This window comes from Colossoma macropomum, unplaced genomic scaffold, assembly GCF_904425465.1.
Source record: "Colossoma macropomum unplaced genomic scaffold, Colossoma_macropomum, whole genome shotgun sequence".
Classification (NCBI taxonomy): Eukaryota; Metazoa; Chordata; class Actinopteri; order Characiformes; family Serrasalmidae; genus Colossoma; species Colossoma macropomum.
In genome coordinates, this window is record NW_023494806.1 from 6,308,600 (window position 1) to 6,328,823 (window position 20,224).

Here is a 20,224-nt window from a genome sequence, read left to right on the forward strand (position 1 = left end):
TTCACATGTAACTACACAGTTATTAGAGACACAATATAAAGTGGGACCGAGATTTTCCTTCATATTTTTCCAAATAGGCATAAACCTGCAGATGGCCTTTAACACATGAGCATGTGGATGCTTATTCAGGTTTTATGGTCTCCCACAGCTGGTCAGCAGTGGAAAGGTTTTGTCCAGTTAATTTGTGGGTGTTCTGAGACCAGATGTTCTTAAAGGGGTTAAAGGGGAGATTCTGATTTTTTTTATTTTTGCATGACTCAGTTTTCACTGAGATGTAAACAGAGTCATTCAGAGTAGTTTGATGTGGTTCATTGTAAACTCTTTAAAAAGATGCTTCAATGGTTCTTTAGTAAAGGAAATGGTTCTACATAGAACTATGAGCACTCAAAGAACTATTTGCATGATTAAAGTGTTCTCTGTATTATGAAAGGTTCTTCAGATTGATGGAAAATGTGCATGAATGTGCTGTAGATGGTTCTATATAAAATAGAACTTTTTGAAAAGGGTTCTATGTAGAACCCAAAAGGTTCCTCTATGTCACAATGTCAAGCTTGTAACAAGTGAAGAACGCTTTTTTGGTGCTATATAGAAACCTAACCTTATTTTTTTAATTGTGTAGAGACTCCTAGATATTTCTTTACAGTGGTGCTGATAGGAACCATGGGTTGCCATGACTGCAACACTAATATAGTCATTTTATTTACTATCCAAAACCACTAGTGAACCTACACATGTCTTCTGAGTCTCTCTGCCATAAATAGGTTTTTAAAAATGCTAAATCTTGTCTCAAAACTATCATAAAACAATTTCTCAGGCATCAGGTAGCATATTCATAACCATTTCACATAATAACCACACAGAATTGAGGGAGCTTTTAGAGGCATGAAACACTTCAGACATCTGGTTCCTATCACCACCACTGTGAACAATCCTGCTTAGTACGTTTCTCTAGAACAGAGCAGTTCACAACAAACCGCAAGTTGCTTTGTGGAAAAAAATTAATTTCCCTTTAAATTTACACTCTTAAAAAAGATGGACCTTTAAGGGTTCTTTAGTAAAGAAAATGGTTCTATATAGGACCATGAACCCTTTACATGATTAAAGGTTTCTTTGCATGGTGAAATGGTTCTTCAGATTGAGGGAGAATGTGCTATGTATGATGAAAAGGGTTCTATGTAGCACCACAAAGCGTTCTTCTTTTGTTACGATGTCAAGCTTGTAAGAATAGAAGAATCCTGTTCTACGCTACGTAGAAGCTTTTTCAAAAAGGTTTTATATAGAACCATATGCAACACATTCTCTATCAATCTGAAGAACCCTTTTATCATGCAAAGATCCATTTAAGCATGCAGAGGGTTCTTTGAGTGTTTGTGGTTCTATACAGAATCATCTACTTTACTAAAGAACCCTTGAAGAACCACCAGTGTAGTCCTTGACCAGGCCAAATTTTCTTTCTGAAAAACTGCTCATCTTCTGGGAATAATTTATTAATAATGGAAAGCAAGCAAAGTTTTTGCAGTTGTTCTTCTAGAAACAGTCGTGAGGAATTCTTTTTCCAGAGTTCAAAGACTTTTCTGACTGTCTTTCAAAATCATGACTTCCAGCTGTTGGTCAGTCTGAACTGTGGTGGCTTTGGGCCTTTTGGATCCTTTTGTGCTGAAGTGCTGTGTTTTTCAGAAAGCCTTGCTTCATATTGATAAATTATTTCCAGAAGATGGCAATCAGAAGCAAATTTCCAGCTAGAAACTGCTAAAAAATAAGAAGTCAGCTTAATTTAAAATGATAAAGTAACAGATTCCACTGCTTTTCTTGAGTTACAGTTACAAATAAAGCTACTGCGCATTTTTGACCAAAGTACAAACAGTGCAAATGTTCCCTCAAAGGTACAACAGTGGTTTTAAAGTCCAATTGTGCACCTTAAATAAGTTTTTCCCAGGTACGAAAAGTACGTATTTAGACCTTTTTATAACCGAATGTTTTAAAACAGAACAATAAAATAAAAACCCTGGAGATGAGACGGGGTGTGTGGAGTCAATACAGCTTAGAAAATATCATTTCAGTGGATTATGGTTCAGTTATGTTCCCTGACTAAAGGTACTGAGATGTACCCTTGAGGGTACCACCCCAGTGACAAGAGGGGTACTGCCTCAGTGACAGTTTAGTCCCTTTTTTTCTGAGAGTGTAGTGTCTCTGCTCTCAGATGCTCAAACACACATTCTCAAGAAACACATTTAGCAAATTCTCCCATATTGAGAGCAAAATGAACCTCTGGCCACAGAACGGTGAACATTCCCCTAAAAATGAAATATTCACATCAAAATACCAAACACTGCTATCATATGAATTTCAACAGCAAAGCAGTTTTTCACCCTGTGAAAAGAAATTAAGAAACACAGTTGTTTCAGTGAGTTTGCTGCTGTCTTTGGACTAAAGACAATGCAAATGTGCAGACAAGAGACAATGAAAAGACAGCAGCAAACTCACTGAAGTACATATACCTTAATTATATATTGTTACTGTTGGGACAAAACCTCGTATCTCCATTTTTTTTTTTCAGTTTTTGACATAATTTTAAAAAGCCTGTTGCCCTTTACATTGTGTGTAAATTTCATGATAAATGGACCAAAATTACTTGGAAAAAAGTCTGGTTCCATTAACGTACATTAAAAGTAAAGTATGTTTTTTCTTCTCTTGTAAAGTTGCCATTTTGGAGATTCGAGGTTTTGTTCTGATAGCAGCAACATATTTACCTTTATTATTTCTGGTTTTTTTAGTGTTTACATGAGGAAAAAACCCAAACTGTATGTGATACACAATGTACACCACACTGTCAAGAGTGTAAAAAATAAACTCAGATACTTGAATAACTAAGTAGGTAAATAAATAATAGTAATAGTTTAGACACAAAAAGTGATCTATATCACATACAGTGTGCTGTCTGGCTGAACAGTGTTCTAAAAGTCTTCTACAATCTTCTAGGATGTGTTCCTCAGATGTTCCTAGATGCATCCTCTATAAGCCCTGTTGTCTAAATTTCATTTCATTTGTAAACACATTTCATTCTCAATGAGTTGTGTGATGCTAAATGTATTTAAAATCATTTTAGTGTGTGATCAGTGCTGATTGAAATGACAATTACCATACTTAGTAATTAAAATCTTTTAGTCCAATAAATAAGACTATTATCAAGTTTGATATAATGAATTATTGGGAAATGCCACATTTTGAATGAACGCTAAAGGTGACGTGCGGACGCCCGTCATTCATTTGCATTTCTATCTCACACTTAACGTGTCTAATTCCAAAGAACTCTTCACACAGTCTGATTGTGGCCAGTGTGTGGAGTTACTGGTGTCCAGCAGGCAATTTATCAGATCACTGTCCACTTTGCTTTCTCAGTTCTTCATTAAAAACAGTGTTTTCACACCTGAGGCCTGTTAGATATTCATTTTTACATGATCGTTTTCTATTTTGTTCTCTACATCCTTTACATTCAAACTGGCTATTTTTGTTATTATTATATGTAATTGGCCTCTGTTCTGATTGGCTGCCTTGTAATGTGCATCAGAGAGCAGTTTGGGCTGAAATCAATGGGTGGGGCTGAATTGCTGGGTTCTTAAAAATGTTCTAATGCTTAAATAGTTCTTTGCCTAGTTAGATGGTTCTTCACCATGACTCAGTACCTCCTCTATGTGGGGGTACTATCAGTATTACGCTATCGATGCATGTCAAATTACTTTTTTTTGGATACTATTTGGAACCCCGTTTGCTAAGATTGTACATGGGTCATTCTCCATTCGGAGTGGGAATTCAGGTGGATACATTTTTCTTAAAAATCTTCTTTTATCCCAAAACTAAATAATCTTAATATGTCCATTAACCGTAATATCTGTAATACGGTAATATTTGTACATTGGCTGACTCGTTGGCCGTCAGGTAACCTTGTGCAACTGTTTAAAATCAGTAATAAAAATAATATTTGGCATTATTTTGACAAAATTTTAATGAACCAGCCGATAAAGCACATAACACCTGTGTCACATAAAAGTGATGTGCTGCCTGATAAACAAAATTATTAATAAATTTATGAAATATAGTTAGCAAGTGTGACTCGCCTTCTCATGCCTTGCGACGCTTCCTCTCTGATGAGCCTCGACCCAAAGAAGCAGTTTAATAGAGCTGAAAATACTGTGGTAAAAGGTAACATAAGAGTCCTGATAACACCAGTGACAAAAATCACTGTGACAAATGAATTTTCAAATAAAACACATCATTTTTAAATGTAGTATAACGTTAATGATATAAACAGTATAAAAAAAGAAAAATCAGAGAAATCATGAGGGAAAAGTGTTAATTAATCTAAATAGGTCAACTGTGTAAATGTACATATGGACTTTTGGAGCTGTGCCTAATATTTGAAGCATCTTTTTAAGCCCTGCAACCTTTGGGACACGGTTTCCCCTCCAAATGGAGAATGACCCACATATAAATATGTGTGTATATATATATATATATATATATATATATATATATATATATATATATATATATATATATATATATATATATTGTATACATGAATTTGTGTGTGTGTGTGTGTGTGTGTTTCAGACTTGCGGAAGCTTCTGGAGGAGGTACACAAGAGTGTTGCTAAAGAACTGCATGGCTCAGAGATGCAGTATGGCTTTGAAACTGATTGGTAAACTCCCATGGGCTACAATTTCACCACTATGTATTCCCTTCCTAATGGGTCCCACAGGGTCCAAGTACCTTTCTGTTATGCTGTCTAATAAGTCTTAGCTTTTAGTTTCCCACTATCCTGTTGCATTTTGGGTGTAATGTTACAGCCTGCAGAGAGATGTTGCACAGCCAGCTTTTGTTATAGTGCAATACAATACAGTCAGCATTGTGGTCAAATGAGGCCAAACACTGTATGTCCAAAAGTAGACACCTTCTCATCCAGCACAAATGTATTAATAGGGACTTTGCTGCAGAAACAGCCTCTACTCTTCTGGGAAGGCTTTATAATATATGTAGGAAAATTGTTGTGAGGATTTGAGTGCATTTAGAGCATTAGTGAGGTCAGGTACTGATGTTGGATGGTCAGTTCTGGATCACTCCAACTCATCCCAAAGGTTTTGGATGGAGCTCCATCACTCCAGAGAACGCAGTTACATTGTTCCACAGCCCAAGGCTGGGGGGCTTTATACCCCCAGAGCCCATCTTTGGCATTGGGAATAGTGACCCTAGACTCATGTGCAGCTGCTCCAGAGCATCTCATTTAATGGCAGTTCTTTTCTATGGAGATTATACAAGCTTATACAACAGAGATCCAAACTACTTCTAGAAGCAACATCAGTGCAGGAACTGTGTGTTGGGGGCTTTATGAAATGGATGTCCATGGCTGAGCAGCTGCACACAAGCCTTAGATCACCATGCGCAATGCCAAGTGTTGGCTGGAGTGGTGTAAAGCACACCATCACTGGACTCTGGAGCAATGGATACATGTTCTCTAGAGTGATGAATCATGCTTCACTATCTGGTAATCTGAAGGATTAATCTGGGTTTAGCAGACGCCAGGAGAACACTACCTACTGGAATGCATAGCGCCAACAGTAAAGTTTGGTGGAGGAAGAATAATGGTCTGGGGCTGTTTTACAGGGTTTGGGCCCCTTAGTTCCAGTGAAGGGTGATGTTAATGCTACAGCATACAAAGGCATTTTAGACAAGTATATCCTTCCAAATTTATGTCCACAGTTTGGGGAAGGCCCTTCTCTGTTTCAGCATGACTGTGTCCCTGTGCACAAAGCAAGTTCCATAAAGATGTCGTTTGATGAGTTTGGTATGGAGGAACTCCAGTGGCCTGCACAGAGCCCTGAACTTAACCCCATCGAACACCTTTAGGATGAATTTGAACTTTGACTGGGAGCCAGGCCCTCTCGTCCAACATCATTGCCTGACCTCGCAAATGCTCTTTAGACAAAATGGGCACAAAATCCCACAGATACACTCTTGTTGAAAGCTTTCATAGAAGAGTGGAGGCTGTTATAGCTGGAAAGGATTGGCAACTCCGTATTAATGGCAATGGTTTTGGAATGGGGGGATGTCTGATAAGCTCATGTATGTGTGATGGTCATATGTCCACATACTTATGGCCACATTGTGTACTTTGTAAGGTTTTAATGTGTAACAACTGTGATCTGTTTTACTTGAGTGCACTTTTGCTGTGATGGCAGATCCTTTCTGCTATCATTGCTTTCTTTGTTTGTTTTAATAATATATGAAATGATTAACTGAGCAAGCTCAATTGTATGAATTCATTCAATGACCAGTTATTTGAAATTAACTCATTATGATGGTGAGTGCTCAGAGTAGCTGATCTCTACAGCTGTAATGTGTTCCTTTCAGTCGGTTGTGTGTTTGTTTTCCTCCAGGAGTGAGGCGCTCAGAAGTGTCTCCTCAAGGCTGGACAGTGCGGTCACTGGGAATGTGGACACACCGAGGCCGAAGAGGTGGGTCTAGTTTTCTCATACACATACACTGTCACAGATATTTAAAGGTGTTTATGTTTTAAGATGCAAGGGAAAATCTCTTTGTGTTTGTTTTCTGGACAACAGGTGTGTTTTTGTTTGTTGTTTTTGAAAATGATAAAAAAATAATAAATAAATAAACCTTTACCATCTGAGTCTAATCACATTACATGTTTTGTTGTTTGTTTTGTTATGTAAGTGAAAATACATTAACACATACTCTACAGGAAATGAGATGTGACACTTTGTAAGAGAAAGTTAGTGCACAAGTTGAACATTTTGGGAAAAAAAATATAAAATGCTTTATAAATTTTGCAAAAGCCATATTTTAGATTTTTTTCTAATAATGTGAAGAAATGTTTTTTTTCCATACAGAACCCAAAACAACTTTTTGACCAGGGTGACCAAACCTTTGCATTCAACTTATATATAACATTATTTTTATTGTTACTCAATAGAATAATGGATCAGTCTAGATTAGCCTATATTAATTCAATAATTACTCTCATAACTTTAAGACTTACTCAAATATTTACACGTAAAATTTCTTACTGCCCTTGAATGTACTACTGTAGCAGGAAAACATGGTACATTGTATAATTTTCATTATACTTGCGGATCTGGGACCTCCTAATTAACTTCTTGGACCCCCTGAATGTCTCAAAACCAAAATTCTGGGGGTCCCCCTTTTTGAAAAGGTTATTCTATTGTAACAAGCCTGACATCATAACAATAGAATAACCGTTTTTGTTACTAGGTAGAACCCTTTTCAAAAAGATTCTATATAGAACCATCTACAGCACATTCTCCATCAATCTGAAGAATGCTTTCACAATGCAAAGCACCCTTTAATCGTGGAAAAGGTTCTTTGAATGTTCATGGTTCTACCTTTTTCTTTTCTACTAAAGAACCCTTGGATAACCATCATTTTTAAGTGTGTGGTCACAGACGTTTGCATGGTACTATGGATCTCCAATATGTACACTCTTAAAAAAGGTGGTTCTTAAAGGGTTCTTTAGTAAAGACAATGGTTCTACATAGAACCATGAACACTGAAAGAATCATTTGCGTGCATAAATGGTTCTTTGCATCATAAAGTTGTCCTTTAAATTGATGGAGAATGTGTTGTAGATGGTTCGACCCTTTTGAAAATGGTTCTACATAGCACCAAAAAAAGTTTTTATATTATGACAAGTTTGCCATCATAAACAAAAGCAGAACTCTTTTTGGTGAAGAACCATCACTTTTAAGTGTGTGGTTACAGACATTTGCATGGTACTATGGGTCTCTGATATGTACGTTCTTAAAGGGTCGTGTAGTGAAGACAGTGGTTCTATATAGAACCATGAACACTGAAAGAACCCTTTGCATGCATACATTTTTTTTTAAAAGTTTGCCATCATTAACAATAGCAGAGCTCTTTTTGGTGCTATATAGAGCCATTTTCATAAAGGTTCTAAATAGAACCATATACAGCACAGTCTCCATCAATCTGAACCACCATTCACCATTCAAGAGGGTCCTTTGAGTGCTCATGGTTCTATATAGAACCATTATCTTTACTAAAGAACCCTTGAAGAACCATCTTTTTCAACAGTACACATCAGGGGTACACAACTCTGGTCCTGGAGGGCCGGTGTCCAGCACAGTATGGAGGTTTCCCTACTCAAACACACCCACTTAACCTGGCAATTAACAGATAAGTGTAATCAGGTGTGTTGGAGCAGGTAAATCACCAAACTGTGCTGGACACCACTCTCCAGGACCGGAGTTGTGTACCCCTGGTGTACATCCATGCTTTAGCATACATCCACCAGCTCCTGCTACAGGCCTGGGGGCTGGTAAGAATCAGATCAGTTGTTTTTCTTTAATAATATATACCATGTTTGAAGATAGACTGTATCAGTGGAGGAGCTGACCAGTTATGCCACCAAAGAGTACGATCTGAGCCACAGATGAAACCAAGTAGGCCTATTTACAAAGTACTTGTTATTCACTGCATGACACAAACTCATGCAGATACACGCTGTGTAGATTCGTGTCATTCTGTGTCTGACAGGACTGTTGCTCACAAGTTTCGAAAAAGACCAAAATTCTTGCCTAATTTATTGGCTCTCTTCCTCTTTTCTTGTCCAGTTCCGCCTCCAGACGGCCTGCCACCACCGCATTTAGCCACAGGAAAGCGGTCATGTTGGATGAGATAAGGCTGGCGTTTGAAGACAGGGCAGAGGAGCTGGCACTTAGTTTAACAGATACTCTGGACCGCAGTGCTAAGTGAGTCCCCTCAAAGCTAAGAGAGCTCATAAAGAGAAAAGTTGGCCATTCTCTAGATATGTTGTAAAGTCAGCACTGCTTTTTTGAGCCATGTTATGTGTATAACTTTGCTTTTCTTAAAGCACATGTAGAGACCGGCTAACTCAAAAAGTTATTAGATAATAATGGCAGTGCTTTATTGTTATGGTCCCCTATTTTTATTTGCTGAAACTCAGTGTTAGGTTTTGGGTAAAGTTTAGGTTAAGATTTAGGTTTAGGTCTCTTCCTCAGGTGCTCTGGCCATAGAGGTACATAGGCGGTCTGATTTTTAGGTAATGCTGTCATTTACACTCCCTTAAGTTCTAGGTATTAACCTGGTAACTATGAGGTACAAACTCCAAAGTACCACCGCAATTCATTTGTTTGAAATGATAGTAAGTTCTGAGACGAAATTACAGTAAAGTTACTGTAAACGCAAATACTCTGAATTAAGTCCACCACTTACACTGAAAGAACAAACAAGTTCTAGATATTAATTGGGTTAGTATGAGGTACAATTTACAAAGTGCTGGGTTAATATGTTGGATTAAATTATGGCACCAAGACAGTGTCACTAAATTACACTGAAAGGACTTACAGGTTATAGTTATTTAGCTGATAAAGGACAAAGTGACAAGGTGCAAACATACCTGTGCTATTTCAACGTAATGTCACATGTTTAAGCAGGAAAGTAAATCAGAAACACCTTCAAGTTACCAGCTAAAGTTATATGGCTTAAAAGTGACAGCGCAAAAAACAAAGATGTGAAAAGATTTGAAGTAAATGGTAATAAACAGATATAAAGCTATATAAGACTCTTTATATGTTATTCTTACACAATCTTTTCATGTCATACAACTACTGGTACTTCTAATGTAGTTGTGTTATAACTGAAGTTTGGAGGGAGGAACATGCCTGAAACCCCTCCTTCTTCCAATCTAACGCCCTAAAAATTCACATCCCCACCTTCCGTTCCTGTGACGAAGCGTTCGCAATCCCCACCACCACCCCATCTCCTCCCTGTTCCTCAGTCCAACATCAGTCCTGCTACAGCCATGAGGGGGATCTGGCCTTCTAGCTACAGGCAGAAGCTGCCCAGAACTCCACCCTCCCTCAATCAGTCTTCCCTCATACTACCACCACCATGTTGAAGGCATGGTCTGAACTCACAAATGCACTTTGAACAATATAGAGTTTTTTCCACATACTTATCCAATTAATATCTCAGGCATTCTGCTAGACTGCCTTGGAACCGTCATGTTACCCAAAATAATTACCTAGTACATTGGAGATTTTTACCTTACACTTACCTGGTTAATGTGTAGCACTTAATGCACTGTAAAACAAAGCATTACCTGCCCAAAAAGGTGAAAACCACCACCAAAGTAGGTGCTTTTCTTGGCCACAATGAGCAACGAAACCCACCAAATTCTCTCAGGCGGAAGTCTGGCCTGCAAAAAAACTAAGTATCTGAGGCAGGTTAAAGTGCATTTATGTTTAATTGAATGCACAAATGTAAGTTTCTGCATAATTCACATGCTGAGATGTTAATAAACTCAATCAGAGTGGTTTGATGTGAAATGGTTAATTGTAGAGAAACTTAACGACTAAGATTTCTTTACAGTGGTGGTGATAGGAACCAGGGGTCAAATAAGATTATATTAACTATCCAAAATGACCAGTGAACCTACATGTGTCAGTAACACTTTCTATGAATGTCACCTTTGTAAGCATCTATAAACACATTCATAGCATGTTATAATGGATTCATAAGACATTATAAACATAGCTATAAATATTTTTAAAAATGCATTATACATTATAGCCATGTTTATTATGCTTTATGAATTGTTACCATAATGCATTGTAAGTACTGATCATAACAAATTATAAGAGCTCATAAGTTGTATTTATCCGCTCTAAGTAAAGTGAAGCGTACTGTACTAAAGCCTCCTCCAGTGTTAAGAGTGAGGCTTCAAGTTGAAGTATTTACTGAAGGATTTACTGAAACACTAAAACATACACAATAAAGCACATTACAGGCTTCAAATGTCAGAGTTTAAACTAGTGCTGCCATCAGTGTTTTACCCAATGTGGGAAAGGTAATGTACACCACCGTTAGCTTGGTATTTGTCTTTACTTTGCAGTCTCCAAGCTGGGACTGACTTCTTTGGCACTGACATTTTAACATGTTATTAGCACTACTTATAATGCATTATATTAACAATTCATAATGTATAATAAACATGGCTATAAAGTGTAATTCAGTGTAATTCTTTTTTATAAATATTTATAATCATGTTTATAATGCCTTATAACATATTATAAATGTGTTTATAGATGCTTACAAACGTGACATTCATAGAAAGTGTTACCCATGTGTCTTCTGAGTTTATATGTAATGTTGATGATGCTAAAATAGTGTTAAAACTGGAAAAAAAAACATCTTTTCTTTGGGGGCTATTTTGCTTTGCAACACCTTGCACATACTTCTCAACCATAAATGGCTTTTAAAAATATGTTTTTGGCCAAAACCTTCTCAAAACTTTCGTAAAACAATGTCTGAAGCATCGGGCAGCGTATTTATAACCATATCACGTAGTATCTTTCTGTTGGGGAGCTTTCAGAGGCATTAAAATCTTCATACATCTGGTTCCTGTCATCACCACTATGAATTCTGGCTCAGTCATTTTCTCTAGAACAGAGCATTTCAATCAAAATCAAACCACTTTGAATGAGTTTGTTTAGTGTTTATTGATTTAATTAATCAATATTTAATTTTTAAATTTTCCTTTAAATAAGAGGTGATTATATACAAACCACCAACAGGGGACCATCTAAATATTGTCTCACCAAACAGCTCACAAACAGAACATCCTTTCACTTTTTTACTCTCTCTTCCTCTCTCTCTCTCTCTCTCTCTCTCTCTCTCTCTCTCTCTCTCTCTCTCTTCCTCTCTCTCTCTCTGTAGGAAACGATGGAGCAGTGGAGTTCAGAGATATCGGATCCTCTCCAATGTGTCTACCTACAGATCTCTCACTTCCTCTTTGTGCTCCGTAACCTTTACACTGGGCGAACAGCAATCAGAGAACACAGATGTACCAGACAGACCCTACAGCACCCAGTGGTGTGTGTTTGTTTACTAAATACGTTGTTTATACATTAGACTAGCATTTATGTGCAATAAGCTGTTCAATTTACACAATTCATTATAGATTCATTGCATTTAGGCAAAGAACGTGAGAGGGAGTGTGCTATAGCCAATTATGGCTGGGATTCAATACAGGTACAAGTTCAGTAGATCATCACAGCTGTTATGTTATCTGCAATAACAATCTCATTTTTCTACAGTTTTGCAAAATAAAGAAAAAAATAAAGCAAAGAAGCCTCGAATGTTGCATCAAATGTGCTTCCATACTGACAATTGCTTCCACTGCAAAAAGTTGTGCCCTTCTGCATTATAGATAAAGCAATGCAACTCACAATATCAGGTTCAGCTCAGCTTTTTAAATACCAGATAAACCTGAATGTTATTTTGTATTTCACAGCCCATCTTGTTTGCTGAATGGCTTATTCCAGTTTGTCTAATTGTTCTGTTGCAGTTGCTAAACCTAAACACTTGGTGGCAATAACAGGTTCAGAATCTGATCAAACATGCTGCAGGTCAAATATTATCTTCTGTATATTACCTAATGTAATAATTTTATGTTTTTGTATGTGCTCAAGTAGAAATTAATAATACTGCATCTACATGTTGGCTATAATAGATGGACAATGGCCAACCAGGATATCCACCACCGCAGCTGTAGGTGGTACATTCCACCAAGAGTACAGTTTTCCAACTTTTACCATCAAACACAGCAGGTGGAATAAAACAGATGTTGATTTTTTGTTTTATGAGCCATTGATGCCGAAAGTCTCGTTGCAAACACAGTATCATACAAAAAAAATAAGAGTACAGCGCATGAAATAAACAGTAAACAATGGCAAAGGCTCTCCTCTAATAATAATCCATTTTCGCTGGTATTGCTGTCAACACATTAGTGTTTGTGTGGTTTCATGTAGCATCAGCTGTGACCACTTTGAGGCATGAAAAAAAAAATTTTTTAACATGTAAACACAGCCTAATGATTAGCTGCAGAGTAAACAGTTCCTTAGCAACCAGTGCTCTGCAGAATGATGCAGTTACTGTGAAAAAAATTTGTGTTGCTATTGCAAATAATAAACACAGGTAGAACACTTCTATAACTGATTTATGAAATTACTTTGTTACATAATGAGTTACATCTACACTTGATTTACATTCCTATTCTATATCGCCAAGTTCTGGGCACTTCTGACTTTTTCTGTTTATTTTAGTGGCAAAAATGTCAAGGGTGACTTTTCGTTTTGCAAAACAAGACTGTACACATTATAATAATAATAATAATAATAATAATAATAATAATAAAATACCTACTCGTCTACCTAAAAGCACTTCTGTGGTGTAGACTGGAAGGGGGGGGTGGGGTCAGAGAGTTCAAAAATGAAAAATATTTTCTGCGTCCCTTTAAAACCCTGTTGAAGAACCTGTTGTTATTTAAGTCAGTATCTCTTGTGTGTGTGTGTGTGTGCGTGCGTGTGTGTGTGTGTGTGCCCTCATTCCAGGCTCGCTGCGTTGCTCGGCAGCCTTCCCCCTCACACACACTTGGACAGGAAGTTGGTATGTGTGCTGGAAAAGCTGAAGCGTTTCACGGCAGAGCGGTCACTGCGGATCCGCCCTCACGTCTTCCTCAGGGTCCTAAACTCCCTTCAGCCCTGGGAGCTCTGCTGCCCCGACCTGTGTGTGGCTATAGAGGTAACAGACTCAGAGCCCAGTCTGCACTCTCAGGCCAAAAGTCTCCAGACAGCCTTTCAAAGGAGTGCATGAGCAACTGAGCAATCATTAATTTGATGGTTAATGAAGTTTCACAGTGACTATGAAAAATTAAATATTTCAGTCTTTCCATGATTCCAACATACGTATATTTAAAAAAGATAAATCTACACACACACACACACACATGCACACACACACAATATACACACATGGCAGACAAGAACGGAAACACCACTCCGGTACACAAACACACACACACACAAACACATGCACGCACACAGACACACACACACACACACACACACACACACACAAACACACCCACATGCACACACATAAACACACACACAAACACATGCACGCACACAAACACACAAACACACACACACACATATGCACAAACACACACATACACACAAACACAAACATGCACACACATAAACACACACACAAACAAACACACACGCATACACAGACATACATATGCACAAGCACACACAAACACACAAACACACACATACACACAAACACACACATGCACACACATAAACACACACACAAACACACACATAAACACACAAACACACATATAAACACTCAAGCATGCACACACACACACACAGACACACATGCACAAACACACATACACAAACACAGACATATGCACACACACAAATGCACACATACACCTAAACACATGCACACATACAAACACACACACACACATAAACACACAAACACAAATACCATACCAAATACCACATGTACCATAACTTTTGCACAGGCCGTTGTTTTTTTTTTCCCAGCAAATAAACAGCAAATGTAACAGTAACATATTAAATATGCAGTAGTGTAGAGGGGGTGTTCGTTTATTTTCACAATCAACAAAATGTAGTTTTAATGCAAAGATTTTTTTTTATTTTACTGGTTCATTATTAAATATTACTTAATAACATTCCATAGAGAACATTTACATACTGTACCTTGAAAGTACTGACTGCAAATCTCAATGGCCAAGAGATTTTCCTTCTTTTTTCTTTCCAAACCGTTGGATCTATTTGAATTTATTGTTTTTATTAAAACAACCAACCCAATTCATATAATCGTAAAATGAAAAGAAATATAAATTAAATACAAAATAAAAGCTTAATTACTTCAGTATGATAAATGCATAAAAATATCGAGGAAGGAAGGAAATACAAAATTAAAAATAAAAACAATGATAAGCAAAACAAGCGATCTGATCTCAGAGAAATATAATAATAAATAATGAAATGCTCTGAAGCGAGAAGGAAATAAAAATGTAATTAAATTGTGATTCGTGAACGATGAATTTTAAGAACGGTCAGCTACACTTACAACAAATAATCTCTCCTTACTTAATGAAAACAACAAATAGCCATAAAGTAAATTAATAAATAAATATCATACCGACCGAACCTTGTTGAATAATAAGGCAAACATAAACTGTAGAGAAAAGCTAATCTAAAAAGAGTGTTTTACTCCTCTGACGATGCTTCATGTGTGACGTTTTGGAGAGAAGATGAGAGAGAAAGAGAGAGAAGATGACAGATATACTCCTCTTCATAATCAGCCCTCATTTATCTTTTACCCTCACTTCCTGACTGTGTGATTACACACAGGAACCATCCTTCAAATGGCCCTCAGAAAGGCCAGTACGGACCTGCAGACGCAACAGACGACTGGAGGGTGTGTGTGTGTGTGTGTGTGTGTGTGTGTGTGTGTGTGTGTGTAGCAAAGCACCACTCAGTCAAAACACTGAAGCAGCTCTGAGATTAAAGAGTCTGTCTGAGTTCTAACTTCAGTCGTCTGCTCTACACAAGTTTACTGACCACAGCTTAGAAGAAAAGGCTCCGAGTTCACCAGCATATAATCAGTGTCTGTGTTTACATGCAAAGACTTTTGCCAGTCCGATTGAACACATTCCAATTATAGATGAAGACTGAGGTGTTTATATTCTCACTCTACTCAACAATCTGATGGAAAATCTCCGTTTACATCACACTACAGCACTGACTCGTCTTCTCACAGTGGAAGGACGGCTGTGGATGTTTTCAGATCTGAAGCAGCTTGACTTTCTCCTCTCTCTCAGAGATGAAAGCTTTAAGTGCTGTTTATCTGATGGGGGCAGGTTTGGTGTCTACCAGGTCTTCCAGGTGGTTGTTAGGAGTCCCCTTTTCTCTGTAGCTTTTAATTCATTTTTGAACTCCACGTTTTTCACTTATTTTTCCTTGACGTCCTCCTTCCTTACGCAGGTGTATCCCGTATCTCAAAAATATCTCCTGATAAATGAATAGGTTGTACTTAATTTTAATTTTGTCTATTTAAATTAAATCAACACAATGTACTTTTAATGCAAAGATTTTTTTTATTTTACTGGTTCATTATTAAATATTACTTATTAACATTTCATAGAGAACATTTACATACTGTACCTTGAAAGTACTGACTGCAAATCTTAATGGCCAAGAGATTTTCCTTTTTTTTTTTCTTTCCAAACCGTTGGATCTACTTGAATTTATTGTTTTTATTAAAACAACCAACCCAATTCATATAATCGTAAAATGAAAAGAAATATGAATTAAATACAAAATAAAAGCTTAATTACTTCAGTTAGTTAAGCAAAATGATAAATGCATAAAAATATTGTGGTCTCTGACTTTCACACAGCACCGTATGTTTGTTTTATTTTGTTTAAATTTTTGTTTGTGGGTATAAATCATTGTTATGTAAGAAAGGTGCTATATAAATTATTCACTGTTTTGATTCTCTCTCTCTCTCTCTCTCTCTCTCTCTCTCTCTCTCTCTCTCTCTCTCTCCTGCAGATAGTGCGTCAGAATGCAGTGAGGATGTCCGTAGAGGAGTATGACTGCTGGCTGCGTGGCAGAATTAATCTTCCTCAGACAACCCTTAGTATAAAACCTTGAAGATCATTTATTTTGTCTCTTTGCTTTCTGTCGTTCTGCTATCATACTTTCTTTAATCACTCTTTATGAGACATGTTCCGCCCCCCCCCTTCCTCGTATGTGTTCTTAAGGACTGTTTTGCAAGAAAAATTTAATTCACTCAACAGACTTGATTGTGTGGTTTCTGACACCGTGTGACTCACTGTTATCTGTACAAATGAACAAAAGAATATTGAACAGCTTAAAACAGCAGTAGTTTTGTAGTTGAACTTGCCTTTTGTCTGCACTTTTGTCTGTACTTTACAACCACACAGTCAGAAACCACATAAGCAAGTCTAGAGATTAACTAACAACCCCACACAGTTTGACGCAAGTCTGATGATTCAGGCAGGCAGTTTGCAAAGCCACAGCTCCAGTGCAAAACTAAAGAAGCAAGATATTTTAATCAGATGTGCGGATGGATCTGTTAGAATGGGGTGGCCAGGCAAGACCCAGAGATCCTACTGGGGTGCAACATTGGTAGTAAAAAAAAAGTAAATAAAATAGTGTTACTGCATAAAAATGACATTAAAAATGCATGCACTAGTTTTCTCTGTACACACTATAACTATATCTGTTAAAATCATTCACACATGAAGAAAACAGTACTTCAACACAGCGACAGTAAAAAGATTGAAACCGCATTGATGTTGTGTATTTTATTCATTCAGGAAGAAATTATGTTTTTGAATCAAGTAAATAAAATGCATCACTTTGTTTAGTGCACAGTGTTAACTGAAAAAAAAAACATTTCATATAGACAGGCCATAGATGTTTCTTGCTACAGGCTATATATAGACAGCTAGAGAGCCAACAAAACCTCGTATCTCCAAAATGACAACTTTACAGGAGAAGGAAAAAACATACTTAACTTTTAATGTCCAATAAAGTAATGCAAAGCAATAAAGTCAATGGAACCAGACATTTTTCGAAGTAATTTTGGGCCATTTGTTTTGGTCCATTCATATTTCAGCCATGTGTAACACATATATATCTAAAAATATATGAAAGAAAACATTTAAATATCACATAAAATATGGATGGAATATCTTGCTAATAAATGCTATCTTAATGGTACTTAAGTTTATTGTACTTCATTTGGATTTTTTGCTTTAAAAATCTTCAGGTGTTTGTATCAGACACACACCAATCAGACATAACATTATGACCGCCTCCTTGTTTCTACGCTCACTGTCCATTGTAAACTCCAGCAGCGCTGCTGTGTCTGATCCACTTGTACCAGCACAACACACACTAACACACCACCATCACGTCAATGTCACTGCAGTGCTGAGAATGATCCACCACCCAAATAGTACCTGCTCTGTGAGGGTCCATGGGGGTCCTGACCACTGAAGAACAGGGTAAAAGGACTACAGTCTGTAATTGTAGAACTACAAAGTGCCAAATGTAAAATATGTGTACACTATATGTACACTACCTATATGACCATATATTTTACCCTTTGTGATATGTGTATATATGGCCATATACCAGATTTCCGCATGGGGATACCAAGCATGTCTTTGCTGGTCAATTATATTTGGAGGGGCATGTCGCTTTAAATGCTCTCTGTTCACCCCCACCCACCCCCCCCTCGCCCCATCGTCTTGTTTTGGTTTGTGTCAAAGCAAATTCAAATGGGCCTCTCTTTTCCATATGAAGAGTCCTGAGCTCTCTGTTTACAGGTGAACATCTGTTCTCTCCATCATTCGAGTGACTGGAGACCAGCGTCCTGTTCTCTGTCTTTATGGTCTGCATTCTTCACTTTAAAGCAATAGTTTTGCACCACCCACCCCTCCCAACACTTACCCCAAATATAATCTGCCAAGACTTTAGTCTATGTCACAAGTTTGCTTCTGTAGTTTTTCACCGGAGCAACACGGCTAATGTAGCTAACAAGTAATGGCAGCTTGTAGTCAAGAATTAGTATAGTGCAAACTGTAGGCCTCTATCCTTAGACATTTGCTTCAAACTGTGTCGAGTTGTTTGGTAACCTCAAAAACAAACTTGCTTCTGTGGTTTCTGACATACATTTAGGGGAAACAAGTATTCCGACACTTTTGTTTTTGTTATTTAATATACATCCAATGCGTATATCCACTGTGTTTCAACTTTGTACATATAAAGATGCAAAAAAAGAACGCATTCATAAGAATAAATGAAGATTACGAAGGTCCCTCTGATGGAAAATCGTCCTTGTTGACACGTCCATCTTCTCCCCAGATTCAGTTTCTTTGCTCGGTGAGATTAAATTCTCCTCTATAATGTCTGCTTTGTTTGATCCCCGGTGATGTGACCGCCATCCATGACTGGGGTTCTTAGACCTTGCTCTCTCTGGATGGGTAGGATGGCCCTCCTTCCCCCCCATCCTTCAGCACAATGCTAGCCAACGTGGGCATCTGTTAGCTGACATAACAGAATTGGAAGTTAGTGTTCTCCTCCAAGCACATTGAGCCCCAGTGATGTTACTCCAGTGATGTTTCATTACATTATTACATAAGATGGCAGTGCTTCATGTGGTGTCTTCACAATTCCTATTTATTAGCTTTTTGAGTTTAACATGCTAGAAAAAAATTAAATAAAAAAACATAAAATGTACCATAACTTTTGCACACAACACATTTTATGTTTTATTTTTTCCCTCATTAAAAAAATGTGCAGAAGTTTGTCCTCTTAGAAAACTCAATTTAACCAGGGTCACATACGACTAGATGTAGTGGTGCTTGAAAGTTTGTGAACCCGTTAGAAATTTCTATATTTCTGCATAAATCTGACCTAAAACTTCATGAGATTTTCCTAAAAAAGTATTAGACTTGGGACCCGGTCATGTATTTATTGAGGAAAATGATTCAATTTTAAATATATTGAGTTTTTTAGGTTATGCAGAAACATATGAAATTCTAAAACTTTTAAGCACTATTGTGTACACATTTGATGTATGTGTATATATCAAAAATCACAGTGTGTGAATATTATTTCTTCTCCTGTACAGCTAAAATGAACATAACTAAACTGCAAATCTATGAACACTTGTGGACATTTTAAAACCTGAATTTTGTCTATTTGTAAGAAAATTGTGTACATTCATGTTATTTTGCTGAACTATCGCTTTAAGTCATAGTTCACAGTCTTAGCACTGCTGTGTCCTGTAATGACTGAATCTGTATCCCGGCGTCCTGAGACAAACTGTGATTGTGTTTTTTGGGAATTCTGAGTATCGATCATGAGAATGATGCTGTCTGTGTGTGTTTGCGAGATAAAGGTTTTTCCCACATGACCGATGCTGATGTTTGTGCTCGTTGGCCTGAGCAGTGTGTCCACTCTGCCAGACTACAGCCAGGAATTTTCAGCATCAGCAGAAATGTTCAGAGTTAAAGCAGCTTTTCTTATCCAGTTCGATAAGCTGTGTTGCCTTTAGACCCAGAAGAGAGCTAACAAACCCTCCAGCGTGTGTGTGTGTTTGTGTGTGTGCGCAGTGGGCAGGGTCAAAGATCACAGAGACACACACAGATACCCGCAGGCCAGTTACTGCTATAGGCGAGGGGGCTGCGGCTGGAAATTTCTAGAATGCCTTT

General features: G+C 37.5%; 1 protein-coding gene across 3 annotated transcripts in view; it reads left to right on the top strand.

Moving 5' to 3' along the window:
- The window catches only part of LOC118827165 (coiled-coil domain-containing protein 60-like), a 60,593-nt gene extending 41,810 nt beyond the window's left edge, over positions 1 to 18,783 (top strand). For all 3 annotated transcript variants that reach the window (XM_036598410.1, XM_036598411.1, XM_036598412.1), the window contains 6 exons: positions 4,612 to 4,699; positions 6,435 to 6,512; positions 8,667 to 8,804; positions 11,794 to 11,949; positions 13,470 to 13,659; positions 16,527 to 18,783. In XM_036598410.1, coding sequence (XP_036454303.1) covers positions 4,612 to 4,699; positions 6,435 to 6,512; positions 8,667 to 8,804; positions 11,794 to 11,949; positions 13,470 to 13,659; positions 16,527 to 16,628 — 752 coding nt within the window. In that variant the 3' untranslated portion in view covers positions 16,629 to 18,783. The remainder of the gene's footprint in view (positions 1 to 4,611; positions 4,700 to 6,434; positions 6,513 to 8,666; positions 8,805 to 11,793; positions 11,950 to 13,469; positions 13,660 to 16,526) is intronic.
- The last annotated feature ends 1,441 nt before the right edge of the window (positions 18,784 to 20,224 follow it).